Below are 18,249 nucleotides of genomic sequence, written 5' to 3'. Positions count from 1 at the left end.
CTACATTATATATATACAAAATATATATATATAAATATATAAAATTATATAAAATTCGGCATGCAGTTCCATCTCAGGCAGATATACAAATGATTAAAGTTGTGGTGTAATTAGATGAACGGTCTTGTCACAAGCGTTGCCTTTTATGGCAGGGCTACCAAGAGGTATTTTCCAGCAGTATAATGCTTGGCCGCACACACAAGGGGGTCACAGGAAGCCCCCACAACATTGTCACACTTCCATTGCTGCCCGGTCACCAGATTTATTGCCAATGAAACATGTATGAGACCACCGGTGACGCCAACTCTGACAGCCTACAGGTTTGCACGCTCTACAGTTACAGAAAATGTGGAGCAATATACTGCAGGGTACCATACAGAACCTGTATGCCTCCATGCCCGCCCAGATCACATCTTGTATCCAAGCTAAAAGCGGTACAACAGGGTACTAGAGCCTCCATGCCCACCCGTATCACATCTTGTATCCAAGCTAGAGGCGGTACAACAGGGTACTAGAGCCTCCATGCCCACCCGTATCACATCTTGTATCCAAGCGAGAGGCAGTACAACAGGGTACTAGAGCCTTCATGCCCACCCGTATCACATCTTGTATCCAAGCTAGAGGCAGTACAACAGAGTACTAGAGCCTCCATGCCCCCATATCACATATCACTTGTACCACCTCTAGCTTGGATACAACATGGTACTAGAGCCTCCCCACAAGGGGTCGGTTCTCCACAATAAAAATAAATGACCCTTTTGCTTTGATATTGTAATCACTTACCTAAATCAACGTTAAAGTCACACAGAAACTTTCATTGAATTCTGACAACTTCTAGGGGAGGGATTGTTTTCATTACAATGAGTGTATGTGTATATATGCGTGTGTGTATGTATGTATGTATGTATGTGTGTGTGTGTGTGTGTGTGTGTGTGTGTGTGTGTGTGTGTGTATATATATATATGGAGCTGCAGTGCTGAATCTTGCAGATGCTGTTGTTTAGTACTGATCACATCCTGATGTCCTGTTACATCCAGAGCTGTATTCATAACGTTGCTGGTTTCTTGCTGTCTCTCGGGTCACTGGCCATGGCTCGGTCCGTACTCCCACTATCCTTTTGTAAGCTGTTAGGGGTTTATCTACCTGTATAGTAATGACCAATTCCGAATGGCAGCTAGCAGAATCATAAATGCAGCTCTGGACGTTGCTGAAATATGAGTCAGATTCTGGATCGATAGGAGGGAAGTGAAGCAAAGTAGGTTGATAAATGCAGTATTTAATGTGCTGTGACAATATAACAAGCAGTGTGTTTGTATAATGCAGTCCTGGAGGTTGTGTGGTCAGCGGGGCCAGTTAGTTACATTCCATCAGTGATAGCCGTCACCTCTGTGATCCTAAAGCCATTTCAGTCTGATGCCGCTTATTCCTGACATCTCTTCTTCAGCCTTTAACACCAGGCAGCCAAGAATCTGCAAAGCTTCAATCACAACCATCTGTACTACGATTGGATTGATTCTTCTAGGAAAAATCACAAATCTCTAATCTTCCGGGCTGTGATCTCCCAGCATCTCTTGCTGTCAGCGCTCTGGTGATTTGCATTCTGGAAGGTCTCTTCGTTAGATCAGACATCATACAGTAATCTTATGCAGGATCTACACATTATAGGAGCTCCGATAGGCTCTTATGAGAGTGTCTGTTGAAGGGTTTTCCAGGAAAACACTGCTGCTGATCTACCCTCAGGATAGGCCATCAATACTCGATCGGCTGGGGTCCGCTGATCAGGTGCTCACAGCCAGCGCTGCAGTACACAGGGGTCGGAGCGGAAGCTGCTGCACCAACCTTCGTGTAGTGACCGCCACTTATAACTGCAGGTCGAGGCCTCATTAAAATTAATGGGAGTTGTGTCTGCAGTTAGAAGTGTGGCCACTACACTGGGGTCAGAGCAGCAGCTTCAGCTCCGACCCCAGTGTATCGCAGCACCGACAGCGGGCACCCAATCAGCTCACCGGGATCCTTAGCGGTGGACCCCAGCCTATCAACTATTGATGGCCTGTCCTGAAAAGTTTATTTTTGTCAATTAACAAGATGCAAAGTGAATGAACAAAAGAGAAATTAAATTCACATCAATATTTGGTGTGACCGAACTTTGTCTTCAAAACATCATCAGTTCTTTAACCCCTTGAGTGGCAGGTTTCCTACCACCCTGTCGTGCCCACCAGGGCAGGTTTTTTAAAATGGTCTAATCATTGAATTTCAACTAGTTTTGCAGTTGCGTCTCAAGAGCCATAACTTTTTCATTTTTCCATTGACATGGCCATATGAGGGCTTGTTTTTTGCGGGACAAGTTGTGATTTTTTAAACAGGGGGGAGGAAAAAAAGAAATGGGGAAAAAAGAAAAAAAGGGGCCATGTCATTAAGGGGTTAAATAATGTATTAACTTCCTTCTCTGGGTCATTACGACGCACACAGATACCACATGTGTGATTGTAGTTTTGATTTTTTACAAAGTAAAGGGAGGCAAGTGTTTTTTTTTTATTTTTTTAATAATTTTTTAACTTTTTTTTTTTTTTCATTTTTTTTAAATTTTTTTTTTTTTGTCCCTTTAGGGGACTTCCACAGGGACCCATCAGGACCCCTGATCACATTCCGGGGGTCCGATGGTGACAGCCCTTTACATGCTGCAGTGACAGCCCTTTACATGCTGCAGTGACAGCCCTTTACATGCTGCAGTCACATAGACTGCAGCATGTAAAGGGTTAACACAGCAGAGATCGGAGGTTTTCTCTGATCTCTGCTTTAAGAGCTGGTACCTAGCTATCCTCTGACAGCTAACAACCAGCTCTCCCTGCCACAGAGACCATCGGCTTGCTTCTGACAAGCCGATGGTCTCTATGGCAACTTGTAAACAAAGCAGGAGATTGCCGGTAGATCGGCAATATCTTCTGCTGTTTTTTCAAAGCCCTTGCTTTGTTCTCTGTGGGTCTGTGCAGGCAGAGCACACTGTCACAGCTTGTGGCATTGTGCTCTGCAGCTCCCATAGTGATGCATAGCCCGGAAATCTTCCGGGCTATGTTGCTATGAGCAGTGGAGCTCGTCCCGGAAAATTTCCGGGCGTGCCACTCAAGGGGTTAAGCTACAATTGCACACAGTTTTTGAAAGAACTCGTCAGGGAGATTGTTCCAAACAGATTGCTAAATAAGCACAGATCTGCTGTGGATGTCGGATTGCTCAGACCCTTCAGTCTCCTCATGTAATCGCAGACAGACCGGATGATGATAAGATCAGGGCTCTGTGGGGCCGTATCATCACTTCCTGGTCTCCTTGTTCTTCTTTATAATGAAGATAGTTCTTAGTGACATTGGCTGGATGTTTGGGGTTGTTGTCCGGCTGCAGAATACATTTGGAGCCAATCTGATGGTTAACTATCTACCTGCATTTCTCAGCATTGAGGAGACCATAGGCCTCATGCCCACATCTAGGTCGGATTCTGCCTGCGAAATATAGCAGCGGAATCAGACCTGGCATGCCCCGGAGACCCTATACTCACCTCTCCGGATCTGCCACGAGTTTCTCGCCCCATGAGCCGGTGCGCATGCGCAGTGCAGTGCTTGACGCACCGGCGCTGGGCAGTGACGCAAATTCTCGCAGTACTTCCGCAGTGCTCACAGCGGAAGTTTCACGAGATGGACGGCTTCCATTGACTGCAATGGAAGCCATCCGTGCGATTTTCCGCACAGAACAGAACATGCTGCGATTCTCCCCCACAAGCGGAAAATCCACTTGATTTCCACTCTTGGGTATGGGAAAATCGTTTACCCACAGCATGTCTATGGACGGACATTTCTGCGGAATTCGCGGCGGGTGTATGACCGCGAATTTCGCAGCGATAATCCGTCCGTGGGCATTAGCCCCAATAATCTTGACTAAGTCCCCAACTCCATTTGTTGAAATAGAGTCCCAACACTATGCTTCACTGCTGCCTGCAGACACTCATTATTGTACCGCTCTCCACCATGCTTGACTGCTGCCTGCAGAAACTCCTTATTGTACAACTTTGCACTATGCTTCACTGCTGCCTGCAGACATTCATTATTGTACCGCTCTCCACCATGCTTGACTGCTGCCTGCAGAAACTCCTTATTGTACAACTTTGCACTATGCTTCACTGCTGCCTGCAGACACTCATTATTGTACCGCTCTCCACCATGCTTCACTGCTGCCTGCAGACACGCATTATTGTACCGCTCTCCACCATGCTTCAGTGCTGCCTGTAGACACTCATTATTGTACCGCTCTCCACTATGCTTCACTGCTGCCTGCAGACATTCATTATTGTACCGCTCTCCACCATGCTTGACTGCTGCCTGCAGAAACTCCTTATTGTACCACTTTGCACTATGCTTCACTGCTGCCTGCAGACACTCATTATTGTACCGCTCTCCACCATGCTTCACTGCTGCCTGCAGACACTCATTATTGTACCGCTCTCCACCATGCTTCACTGCTGCCTGCAGACACTCATTATTGTACCGCTCTCCACCATGCTTCACTGCTGCCTGCAGACACTCATTATTGTACCGCTCTCCACCATGCTTGACTGCTGCCTGCAGAAACTCCTTATTGTACCACTTTGCACTATGCTTCACTGCTGCCTGCAGACACTCATTATTGTACCGCTCTCCACCATGCTTCACTGCTGCCTGCAGACACTTATTATTGTACCGCTCTCCACCATGCTTCACTGCTGCCTGCAGACACTCATTATTGTACCGCTCTCCACCATGCTTCACTGCTGCCTGCAGACACTCATTATTGTACCGCTCTCCACCATGCTTCACTGCTGCCTGCAGACACTCATTATTGTACCACTCTCCACCATGCTTCACTGCTGCCTGCAGGCACTCATTATTGTACCGCTCTCCACCATGCTTCACTGCTGCCTGCAGGCACTTATTATTGTACCGCTCTCCACCATGCTTTACTGCTGCCTGCAGGCACTCATTATTATACCACTCTCAAGCCTTGCGGCGAATGAACTGCTTTCTGTTGCAGTTAGATCTTTCACATTTTGACTTCTCAATCCAGACCCCCTGCTGACATTCTTCTGCACCCCCGTTCCTATGTTTTGTGCACAGTTGAGTTGCTTGGCCTTGTTTCCACATTGAAAGTATGGCTTTTTGATCGCAATTCTTCCAAGAAGACCACTTCTAGTCAGACTACCACTGGTTTTTGCCAGTTCTGAGATGATGGCACTGCTGGTCATCTGATTTTAAAGGGGAGAAAAGGCCCATTTACACGCAAAGATAATTGTTCAAAAGATAGGTTTCGAGCGATTGCTGTGCATAAACTGCTAATGGACCCTAATGTGGACAGCAAACACACATTTGGTCTGTGTTATCTTCTCTCTGGCTGAACAATGGATTTTATGCTCATCTAAAAATCATCATTCAGCCGAAGAGTGAAAGATTGGAGCATATACACACAACGGTTATTGCTCAAATGATGGCTTTTAAGCGTTAATCGTTGTGTGTAAATAGTATGATGTGTCTTTCATCTGCTGCATTAAGTTAGTTTGGTCGACCACCATCTACAGCATTCAATATTGCCTGTTTCTTTGTGCTTCTTCAAAATAACTTAAAAAGCACATCATGAAACCTGAGTCTGCTGTGAAATCTTTGCCTGAGACGATGCTGATGCAGTATAACTACCTTGTGTCTTGTTGCTGTGTGCTGTCTTGCCATGATGTATGTATGACCTGTGACATGAAACTGTCTTCCATAACCTCACCTTTGTAGCAGCATTTTGCTGTTCCTCACCCAGCTTGTAAGCCTCCTCCTACACAGCTGTTTCTGTCAATGACTGTGTTTCAACCTACGTATGAAAGTGATGATCATTATGAGTCTGAATGTAGTCAATGATGAACGATAAATCGTCTATTTTTCGTTCATTGCTCATTTTATGTAGGCATGAAAATCGTCATTGGCTGGTTCACTAATCGGCTAAATATAAATGATTTAGTCTTTCTCATTCACTTATACTATGAATGTGAATGACTGAACGATTTCTCGTTTGAACGAAGTATCTGCCTGTATAAACAGGCTGCCCAAGGGCATGACAAATCAGCAGGTCCAAATGGGCCCTAAGGCCGCATGCACACAGGCAAGTTGGATGCCGCATGCGGGAGCCCGCAGCAGAATCCGACCCTGTGCCCAGCCGGCATCCGCATGTACCTGTATTTTCTTCTTTTCTGTACTGGGGATGGTCCGCATTTTATTTTTGTCATTTAACCAAATACAAACTTTTAACCCTTTATTTCTAGAAGCGTTCTCACTTTGCAGCATTCTTTCCTCACCTGCCTAAATCTTTTTCACAGTACTGTATGAATCAGAATGTCCTCCATAGGATCAGGAGCGGTTAATACTTGCGCCAGGCGTACAAATAGGGGCTGCATTCCTCTTAGTGTTATGTTTTTGGCAAGTTTCTGTAACCACAAGTTCCCCCGATATTATCCACTTCCACCCCATGACTGCGAGTCTATCTAATAGTGTCAACTCCGAAACGGCTCCGACCCGCCGTGCATCCAACCGCTCCGTCCAACAGCTGATTCTGTTTTGTGTTTGCGCTCTCTGATTAGTTCTCCTTCCAATGGCCAAAGTATTCTTTACTGCTTGTTAGGATTTGGAGCAAGTTTGCTCTGCGTATTCCAGGACTTCTCAGTGACAGGAGAACATATTGTGATAGTTCTGCTGCCTGATCCGGGCTGACCATTTGGCTGCACCGTCTATTTAGAGTACAAGTACAATCCAGAGAGCCGATGGAAACAGAAGAATCATTCACATCGACTTATATACATTGGACTTGTCTTCCAGGAAACCTGTTTAGAGTGAGATGTTCCTCTGGGGTGTTACACTGTACTCCTCCGGATCAGACCATCTCATGGGGCGCTTACAAGAGTCTGTTCCAACAGTTGTGGGACTGCATGTCCGGAAGCTTTGACAAGTTCCAGCCTACCATACCTTGCTTAAATGCATGCGGCGGAAGAGAAGGTTGCACAAGGTGTTCTGGGACTTGTAGTCGTGCAACTGCTAAAGTAAGCCCATACTTCAGGGCCATGGTCTGTGACGGCACATGCACTGGACCCTATGTACCCATCCCCTGCCCATAGGCTCCATCTATTACTGGCACTGCTCCTAAGATGAGAAGTCCTGTTGGAGACTATTATTTGATATCTGAAGTCCTAAATTGTGTAAGAAGTCAGTTTTTGGCGTCATTGCTCAGCATTGGATCAGTCCGATAATGACTATGATCGGATCTGAAGTGACAGAAACTCAGGCTGTACATTGGTGTACTGTATGATATCCTATGATGGGACTCAAATATAGAATAAGGACACTGCTTTAAATATTACCCAGCTGGCCACACTTATGATGTGTAAGAGGAGCATTGGGGCTCCTGCGTTATTCTTGCATGTTTTTTTCACGCAATTTTGCTTCATTTTTTTAACTCGAAAGTCAATAGGACTTTCTAGTATTAAAAAACATATCAAACAAAAATCATAATGCGCTTTCAACATTCAGAAAGTCCTATTGACTTTCGCGTAAAAAAAACAATTGCGTGAAAAAAACGCAGGTGTGCAGGAGCCCTTACACTGCAGCAAAGTACGGCATCAGAAGTTTACGTGAAAGATAGCGGCCCCTCGCCCTCTTGACGCATACACCTTCATAACAATAATCTGCTTCATTTTCAGGGTGTGGATCGCATTGACTTGCCTGGTCTGAAGAGTCTCCGGACCGCCCGGACTCTGCAAGAGAGGATGGTCCTCACCATAGAGCCTGGCATCTACTTCATCGACCATGTCCTGGATCAGGCGCTGGCTAATCCCGCTCAGTCCTGCTTCATCAACAATCAGGTTCTCCAGCGCTTCCGGGGATTTGGCGGGGTGAGTGATCACAAGTGTATTCATGGTGGCTACTATGGTTATTATCTTTCACCAATAGTGATGTACAACAGAACATGTCAGTGGGAGAAGAAATCTTAAAGGGCTACTCCAGTGAAAAGACATTTTTCTATCCCTTCTCCACTCACCCGCCTGCCTGTCACACTCTGGAGGTCTCACCTCTGTGTATTGCAGACACTAACATTCAGTGCAGCCTCCTTGCTGATACTTATCAGGCACTATCTTGATGGTGAGATTTTTTGCTTTCAGTTTCACATCAATCCCATCATGGATTAGCACAGCATTATACCATTTTACACCAGGGTTATACCATTTTTGCCTGCTGGAGGGACAGTTTAATCATCATTATGTTCTATATTCGTTCACCTATATAAGCTACAGCTCTTAAGTATACAGTCAGAAGGATGAGCTGTGATCTCCTCTATTATATCTGTGTGGTCATCTGTAACTGTGACAGGAGTGTTTGTGCTTCTCTCTAAGCAGTTTCTCTGCATGTAACAGAATAACACAGATCATGAAACTGACTTAATTTGAGAACACATATCCCGATGTGAGTTGGTCAGAACTAAGATCACATGACCGTCTGAGGGAAAAAGGCCAGAAGTTTCGAACAAAAACAAATGAAGTAATTAAAGTAATACTAGTTCACTTGTATATATTGGGGAAACGGCTATATAATGCATGAATTAAAAAACAAAATCAGCAGGGTGGCCCTTTAAGAATCTCCCATCCCCAGTTGTCTGCAGCGGAGTCCGATAAGGGAGGGGGGTCCGGAATATAACAGGTAGCCGGAATCCCATCTACTGCAGTCTTATGGACAAACCGGCTTCCTGGTGGTGATGGAGGCAGACATTACAATGGCGGTAAGAGAGGGAGATGGGCCTTGTGTTTAACACCTTCATCTGCTGTTCATTTGACCTTGAGTGATTCTACAGATTCGGGAACAGTCAGAAAAGAACAAACGTGCCGCTGGATACATTCCCCACCGTGATGTCAGGCCCCTCCCACCGCGTATTGCTATCCGTACTCGCTCCCTCTTTTACTGACTGATTGCGGAAAGCACGTGGACCCGCTGAATTAAATTAGATTGTTCAGACTTGTGTTTTCCACACCGACCAGTGTTGAGTATATATAAAGAAAGAATCACAGCATGCCCTATTCGGGTCCGTATTCAAGGACCAAAATTACCCATTAAAGTCCACGATTGCTTTAAAAAAAAAAAACGCAGCGAACAGACATTGAGATCCGTGATTACTGCTTTTTTTTGCGCATCCCATTTTCTGTGGGATGCGGCAAGGCTGACAATACATGGGTACATGGGACTTCTTCCTTTTTGCGCGCATGAAAAATGGATGCAACGTGGACATAAAAAACCTCTATACACATAAAAACCGCATATACACTCGCCGTGACCAAAACTGCATGTGCCTGTGTGAATGAGCCCTTAGTGATAAAGGGGTGACTGCATTGTTTTGGGGAGAATAAAGCCTATTCTCAGGCTGTCGCTATTGAGGAGCACCCTGATAACTCCTATAAGATTGGTGCACTTTGTCATGTGCCAAACAGCGAGGTCTCCGATTAGTGATCAACATTAGTGATCCTACCGCCAATTACTGATTTATCATTGATCTTCATTTACATTAGCCAGTTATCATTACGGTTTTTCAGAAACTAATAGGTTGTGAATATAATAGGCCGCTGTCACACGGGTGTAAGGGCATTTGTGCTGTGGATTTACATAATTGGCATTACACTTTTGCACACGCCTGTGTGTTCTCTACTGTATTTTTTGTGCGCGCAAGTCGTGTGCATTTGCACATACAAAACATTCCCCAACTCAGAAATACATGTAGGAGGAGAACTTCTGTCTCTGAAGGTGGAGGAGTCCTTTACCCCACGGGGCTCCTACATTGTTCCCCCAGGACAGTATATGCGGCTGTCGGTGTCCCCCATCCTGGTAAAGCTTAGAGGTCTCATATCTCCTAATCTCACAGCATAGAAGATGATGGTTGGAGGACGGGATTAAAGCCAGAAGAATGGATTCTCCCGTCTTCGTTTGCTGTGAGCATGTGTGATTAAGTGGAGTATTTTCATAGCGGTTTTGGTCATTGCTTCCACTAAGAATTTTAACCCGATGATATGCTGTGGATAAGGGATAACTTTCAGATCGCCTGGACCCCACTGATCCGTAGAACAGACCGCTAGCATGTCCAAAAGTGAGGGCAGCGGGGATCGCATACATGCACCGCCACTGCATTCATTACCGTGGGACTACTGGAGATGGCACAATTCAAGCGCTCAGCTACACTCATTGGCAAAAAAAACGATCAGTCACCTGAAAGAAGTTGCCAGAATGGAATGAAACTTTCTCTGTGTGATTGTCCAGTTGATAAAAGTGATTCGAATATCAGAGCAAAAGGAGCATCTATTGCAGAAAACTGCTGGAGAAAGCCTCTTGGAAGCCACCATGAGAGGAACACGTGGCTGCAGGATGTCCTAAACATATCGCTGAGCTGTCATTGTCCCTCGTACCACCACTAGGGAGGACCAACTGTCGTATGCGATAACCCCTCAGACCATCACACCAGCAGGGGGCAGTGTTCCGGTCCACAGCAGAGGCAGGATTGAGGCGATCACCCCGAGGTCTCTAGGCATGAACACGGCTGTGATCAGCGCCCAAAATAAACCTGGATTCGTGGCTGGAGACAACCCGGTTCCTCCGTAGCGTCCAGTTTTATCATTCAATACATCATTGCAAACGGGGCCAACGGTGGGTGTCAGAGGCCTTACATGTAATGGGGGCGACGGTGGGGTGTCAGAGGCCGTACATGTAATGGGGGCCAAATGTCCTTCAGCAAAGTGTCTGGAAATGATTCTGACAGACACAGGAGCCTTTAAGACAACAAAACTGTTTTAGATGATCCTCTCTACTGGTGGTCTGTCGGGGGTCCTGAGCCCGGTCACCTTCTGTGCCCTCACACATCCACTGGTCCCAACACCTCCTAACAGTCTGGTCAGACGCTCCTCTCTACTGGTGGTCTGTAGGGGGCATCATGAGCCCGGTCACCTTATGTGTCCTCATCCAGTGGTCCCAGCACCTCCTAACAGCCCTGTCAGACGCTCCTCTCTACTGGTGGTCTGTAGGGGGCGTCCTGAGCCTGGTCACCTTGTGTGCCCTCACACATCCACTGGTTCCAACACCTCCTAACAGTCTGGTCAGACGCTCCTCTCTACTGGTGGTCTGTCAGGGGTTCCTGAGCCTGGTCACCTTGTGTGCCCTCACACATCCATTGGTCCCAACATCTTCTAACAGTCTGGTCAGAACGGCCGGTGGGGGACAATTCATCGCTACGACCATCCAGCTTCTCACGTCCCAATAATGCGCCCCTCTCAGACTCTGGTAACGAGGTGACATCTCTTCTCTACATCGTAGAGGCGTCTAGTGGTCAACAAGCTCTACACAAGTGGAAGAAGAGGTCACTACACACAAGGAGCCTCCGAGAGTCTTTTATAGGTCAAGGAGGGAACCCCCTGCATGTGTCATTCTTGGGATTGATGGGGTCCCAGCTGTTGGATCCCCACCGATCTGATCACTATCCTCTGTGTACGGGATGATTTACTATCATGGCACAACCCCTTAAAGAATAGAAAAGCTGAACATAAATTAGTGGTTGTTGCTTCCCAAAAAGGTGCCTCCTGCCTTTATGCAGTGTGTGACTCTACTTGTACCCCCTGGCGCAGGGCGTTGCTGATCTGTGCCCGTCAGTCCACTTATCTCGGCACTGATAACATCAAGTCCAGTCATTTTATGGTTTGTGACTCATTTTACGTGAAGGTCAGAGTAGCCGGTGAGCAGCTGTTATGTGATTCATCCCAGCGAGGGGCCGGCCGCTGATGAGGACCATATTCTGCTGATTAGATAGAGAATTCCACCATCGGCATATTTGCTGGTGAGATTTGGCACAGCGGGCGTCATAAATGCTTCCTTAGTTGCAGGTTAACCAGTTTAGGAAAATGTGTCTCTGGGATGTTAATAAGTTGCAGGGAGTTGGCACCTCCACCTAGAAGTAAATGTTTTATCTCATAAAAGATCCTGACCTCCTTTTACACAGCGGTGGTTTTATGGAGTGCGGAGTCTTGGCTGTTACACCGGGGGACGGCTTGTGAATCCGACATGATGACTTATCCAGCAGAAGGTGAAGCTTTGCTTTACCCAGTAATTTAATTACAGCCGTGTTTATGGTTTGTTGGAAGGATCATGAATATCCATTGCCTACATCTGCATCGGGTTATTCCTATAGCGTATTATATGGATATCTGCAAGCCCCATTCACATGAATGGGACAACCACAGAAACGTCTACAGAACTGCTGCACATGAATACACCTATACATGGTTTCCTTTTATAAGGGCTCTCCACCTGAATGTAGTTTACAGCTAGACAATCCCTTTCACATCTGAAGAGTATTGTAGTCTGATAATAGGGAATGGCGTTTCCCCAGCTCCGTGCCAATCCAACTTTATGGCCTAAAGGGGTTTACCATGGAGCCAACGTACTTACCCGGACAGAGTTGTTATCTCCACGTCCGTCCAAGTTCTGACACCCAGTCACGTGGTATGGCCCTTTCCATTGCCTGTCACTTTGCTTGGCTAGAACCTCCCCTTCCGACTGAGGTCACATGGTATGGGCACTCTGTTGCAAGTCCCATCATCTCAAAATTTGGCTGTTTGGGTCTTTTCTGTAAATAAGCTAGCCCCTTTCTCTGTCATGGTTGGTGCAGACACAGAAAAGGGGGCTAGCTTTGTTACAATTTAGCAGCCAGCAGGGGACGTTTTGTAAAAATTTATAAAAAAATATTAATAAAATAAACTTATTTATAAAAAATACTTGCCTGGGAAATCCTCTGCTCCTCGCAGCCATAAGACGCACTTTAAGCTTCCATTGCTGAATTCCACACCAAAATCCGCAGGAATTGCAGATTTTGATGTGGAGCAGATTTAAAGGCGTTGTCCCATTTCTAGCTGTTTTGCTGCAGCTCTGTAGCTTGTGCAGTGGCCCAGGTTGGAACTGCAGGCTGAGTCCCATTCATTTCAGTAGGACTCAGCCTGCAGTACCAACCTGGACCACTGCACAATGTACAGAGCTGCAGCAAAACAGCAAGAAATGAGACAACCCCTTTAAGTAATTTTCAAGGCAGAGGGCTGGACAGATCTCAATCCCACTCCGCCTCCATTCACTGAGCAATCCTCACTCCTGTGTGAAAGATCATGTGTGATTATTGCTGGGACGACCGCTGTACTGCCCAACAGTTCTCATGAGCAAATGTACCAATTTCCAAACAGAAAGGACTTAAGCACTGAGGCATGTAGGCCCTTGTGCCTGTAATGCTATTGATTCCTGCAGAGATGATAGTTCGTATGACTTCTGCAATGTGTAGGCGTCAATCATTCAGTCAATTGTTGGCTTTCCTACAGAATGCAAGATCCTACGGGCAAACAGGAGGCTCCCACCCTGCAGTAACTTCATTTAATGGGTAACGAGGACGATCCGCTGCCAGAAAATCCTCTTCTGAAAGAACTATTTGGCTACCAATTAACATAGTTATACTAATTAATACTAAATAATGTAGTCTGGAGGGGAGTCATATATTGCAGGGCAGGATGTGACAGGTCTGTACACAGGAATATGCCTGCAGATTTATGTACATTGTTCCTGTATAAAAAGTCTTTGAACAGAGCTTAGTACTAATAAAAAGTGAATAGCTGTCTCCTTATTATAGTCTTCTCTTACCGTTCCCATAGAGGTTCAGGACAACACAGAGTTTACAGCAAATGATCTCATAACGACAACCACCTATTGCCATGGGGCTGGCTCCTGGAACCCGAACAATAGGAGCTGTGGAGAGCCGGGCGAATACAAGGACCGCCCGGTGCCCCGGAGCAAGAGAGACTACAGCACTACAGCTTATACAGTTAGGGGGCCCATGAGATAACCATACGCCCTAGTAGAGCGCACAGACAGGGGTTGGCTTTTAAGACAACCCTTTTAAGGTTATTCTCCAGGAAATACCATATTCTAGCATCGATGATAAAGAAAATCCAGCTCACCATGTGCTTGGCCGATGACCATCCTCTGACTTGGTTTTTGTTTGTAGCATAAAAACGTCCATCCAGCATCGGGGATGGAAGGCAAGTTGGAAAAATTCAGAATACCAGCTTACGCATTTCAGGCTGTACCAATCTAGTTATATGCTGCGGGAGTTGAATACAGTTTGGTCATTTCTTCTCTAGTACCTGAATCTACCCCCTCTAAATGTCAGCGGGGTCCTGCTTCCTAGTAGTTAGGAGGGGTTGAAGCAGAAGTCCTCACAATTGGGCCAACCTATAGGAGACAGAATCCACGCAGCTACACGGAGGGCAGTATTATAAGAAGCGGCTGCGATTACAGTACTATTCTGGACAGAACTATATATAGCTATATGTATTATTTTACTAAAAACAGCCTTTCCGCCTCGTGTTTTCCCGTAACCTGCCGGTGTCACTATTGCAGGTACTTCTTGAAGGAGATTTCCAAAAATGAATTGAAAGTTTCCCAGATAGAAAAGTATATAAAGGTCTGCTCTGGTTCCAGCACAATGACATCCGAGATTAAGTCACACCAGTCCCCGTGGCCGCCGGCATCAGAGAATCTTGTACTGTAACAGTATTTTAGGCAGAATAAAGACATATGTCCATCCAGTTCTGCCTATTAACCTCCCCTCCCCCACTGTTGATCAGGAGAAAGGCAAAAAGCCCCAATGAGGTAGAAGCCAATTTTCCTCATTTTAGGGAGAAAAATCTGTCTATCAGAATAATCCAAAGATCACCGAGCCTTCTGAAGTAATCAGTGATTATAACATGTAGCATTGTAATGCTCAAGAAATGCATCCAGGCCCCTCTTGTACTGTTTTATTGTGTTCTCCATCACCATGTCCTCAGGCAGATAGTTCCACAGTCTCACTGCTCTTACAGTAAAGAACCCGCTTCTATGTCGGTGCAGAAACCTCCTTTCCTCTAGACATAGAGGGCGCCCCCTTGTTACAGTCACAGTCCTGAGTATAAATAGATGATGGGAGAGATCTATATATTGTCCCCTGATATATTATACATAGTTATTAGGTCGCCCCTCAGCCGTCTTTTTTCTAAACTAAATGACCCCAATTTTAATAACTTCTCTGTAGTCCACTCATTCCATTTATTACTTTACTTGCCTGCCTTTGAAAATACTCAAGCTCTGATAAGTCCTTTTTGAGTACCATAGACCTTTTTTGATGCCCCCCATGATCCTATTTGCCTTGGCAGCAGCTGCCTGACACTGATTGCTCCAGTTAAAGGGGTTGTCCCGCGGCAGCAAGTGGGTCTATACACTTCTGTATGGCCATAATAATGCACTTTGTAATGTACATTGTGCATTAATTATGAGCCATACAGAAGTTATAAAAAGTTTTATACTTACCTGCTCCGTTGCTAGCGTCCTCGTTCCCATGGAGCCGACTAATTTTCGCCCTCCGATGGCCAAATTAGCCGCGCTTGCGCAGTCCAGGTCTTCTCCTGTTCTCTATGGGGCTCCGTGTAGCTCCGCCCCGTCATGTGCCGATTCCAGCCAATCAGGAGCCTGGAATCGGCAATGGACCGCACAGAAGAGCTGCGGTCCACGGAGGAAGAGGTTCCCGGCGGCCATCTTCACCGGTAAGTATAGAAGTCACCGGAGCGCGGGGATTAAGGTAAGCGCTCCGGTAAGCTTTCTTTAGGTCCCTGCATCGGGGTTGTCTCGCGCCGAACGGGGGGGGGGGGGTTGAAAAAAAAAAAACCCGTTTCGGCGCGGGACAACCCCTTTAAGCTTACAGTTAACTAAAATCCCCAAGTCCTTTTCCATGTTAGTCTTCCCCAGTGATTTCCCATTTAGTGTGTAATGGTGACATGTATTTCCATGTATGTTCAGATTAGTGTGGGGTCCGTGAAAAAAAATCATCCAAGGCCATCTTCATAAGCATAAGGTATCCGCTCGCTGGGTTCCCCAGCTGCTCACACCTTTCCAGAAGCAGGAATGAGCCGAATGCTCCCAGGCTCTTTTGACAATCTGCCATGGAAACCAGGAGGTCTTTTTCAACAGACTGATCACACAGGATGAAAGCGGGGTCCATCACTGTAATCTGAAGACTAAAGTCCAGTCAATGCAATGGAAGCTTCCAGACTCACCACCTCCAAAAAAGATACGTGCCCAACCCTCGGCAGGCAAGGTCATGCTTACAGTCTTTTGGGATTGGCACAGAGTAGTCTTGATGGATTTCCTAACAAAGGGCACCACGATTACTGGGGCATACTATGCTTCACTGCTGCGGAAACTGTGGGAGGCCATCAAAACCAAGAGACGTGGTATGCTCACCAAAAGTGTCCGTAAGACAATGCCCCAGTTCACAACTCGCATCCTTCTTAATTACCTGACCTCGCACCATCGGACTTCCACCTCTTTCCAACAATGAAGTAATTTTTGAAGAGCAAGCATTTTCCAGATGATGACTGATTTCCGAAATCACAACGTGGCTTTTGGGGCAACCTGTCGACTTCTACAAGCGGGGTGTTAACAGTTGCATAAAGAGATGGGAGAAGTGTGTGATCCTAGGTGGCATCTATGTAAAGGAGGACTAATAACTGGGCCAAGTTTTTTGTTGCTCTCAGTCCACAGGAAGTGGGTCAGGAGAAACTTTTAATGAACGCCCCTCGTACATCATTTAGTTTTTTCCTTATAAGCTTTTAGTGCTTCTTCGTTGCCGTCTTGTTTTAGTAGTTTAAACCCTTTTTTGTTGTTTATTGCCCCCTTTACATCTTTATTGAGTCACATTGGTTTTCTCCTAATCCTTTTATTCCTGTAAAGTATGAACTGTTCAAAGTGAGTATTTAAGATGTTTTTAAACATTTACTATTTATTGTCTGTACTCTTATTTCTGAGGACAATATACCAGTTGATAAGATTAAGGGCATCTCTGAGCTGATCGAACTTTGCCTTCCTAAAGTTTAGTATTTTTGTAGCTCCCCAATAAAACTCCCTATTGAAAGACAAGTAGAAATGTATTGTTATGGTCACTTTCCCAGGTGCCCCCCAACCTGCACCCCTGTTATTCTGTCAGGTCTGTTGGTTACTATTAAGTCCAAAATGGCCGTCCCTCTAGTTAGGTCCTGTACAAGTTGGGTAAGGTAAATATCTTTAGTTATCTCCCCCCAGCCCCTAGTTTAAACACTCTTCTAACCTCCTAGCCATCTTCTTCCCCAGCACAGCTGCCCCCTCCCCGTTGATATGCAGCCAGTTCCTACGGTAGAGCCTATAGCCAACAGCAAAGTCAGCCCAGTTCTCCAGGAACCCAAACTCCTCTTGCTTACACCAACTCTGGAGCCACTTGTTCCCCTTCCTAATTTCCCGCTGCCTTCCTGGTGTGGCGCATGGTATGTAGTATTTCAGAAAATACTACTTTGGAGGTCCTCGCCCTAAACTTACATCCTAGTTCCCTGAAATCATTTTTAAGGACCTTCCACCTACCTCTATCTTTGTCATTGGTGCCAATATGTACCATGACCGCTGGATACTACCGGGAAGACCATACACTGTTTGACGATTCGGTCTTTGTGGCAGATTGCCTTGTCTGTCACCCTAAAAACTGAGTCTCCCTCTCAATCATGGAACACATTCTAAATGGGGGTCGTACAGATAGATTAGATGAAAGTAATATATGCAAGTGGGCAGTAAATAAATATAAGTGACTTTTCTAAAGTCCCTGAAATTAAAGTCACTAATCTGAAGTCCCATATTTAAGAGACGGCACACTTTAGAATCCATCTCACACACTCCCTTTTGTTTGCTTTATATACGGTAGGTCTTAGCTGTAATACTGCTGTTCCTCCTCTGTTTGGAGGTGTCTTAACTGGCCCTTTGCCTGAAAGTGCCGCTGAAACATCTGTGGTGCCAGCTTTGGTGCCCCACTGCAGACAACTACAGGGTGTAATCAAAAAGCCGGATCCAGCGCTATATCTCAGTCCTGGGGTCCTATACTGAAATAGCAATAGTGTACCTGAATAGAAACGCATGGATGCTCTACACAATGGTATGGCACACGTGCTTCTGAAGGCCCTGGGACATGGATTTCAGTATTGTGTTGGCGCCCCTGTAAGAGATAGCATAAACTCAATTGCAAAGTTGAAGAGTGACACGTGAGAAGCAGAAATCCACTTTCAACATCTCTCTGTGGATACTAAAGTAA

General features: G+C 45.9%; 1 protein-coding gene across 1 annotated transcript in view; it reads left to right on the top strand.

Annotated features, from left to right (window-relative positions):
- Positions 1 to 18,249, top strand: part of PEPD (peptidase D) — a 272,915-nt gene that overhangs the window by 252,997 nt on the left and 1,669 nt on the right. Inside the window, exon 14 of the mRNA XM_066582676.1 lies at positions 7,748 to 7,939. Coding sequence (XP_066438773.1) covers positions 7,748 to 7,939 — 192 coding nt within the window. The remainder of the gene's footprint in view (positions 1 to 7,747; positions 7,940 to 18,249) is intronic.

The sequence above is a fragment of the Eleutherodactylus coqui genome, chromosome 11 (assembly GCF_035609145.1).
Source record: "Eleutherodactylus coqui strain aEleCoq1 chromosome 11, aEleCoq1.hap1, whole genome shotgun sequence".
NCBI classification, from domain to species: Eukaryota; Metazoa; Chordata; class Amphibia; order Anura; family Eleutherodactylidae; genus Eleutherodactylus; species Eleutherodactylus coqui.
The sequence above is the reverse complement of the archived record's forward strand: the minus strand, read 5'-3'. Positions and strand labels throughout refer to the sequence as shown.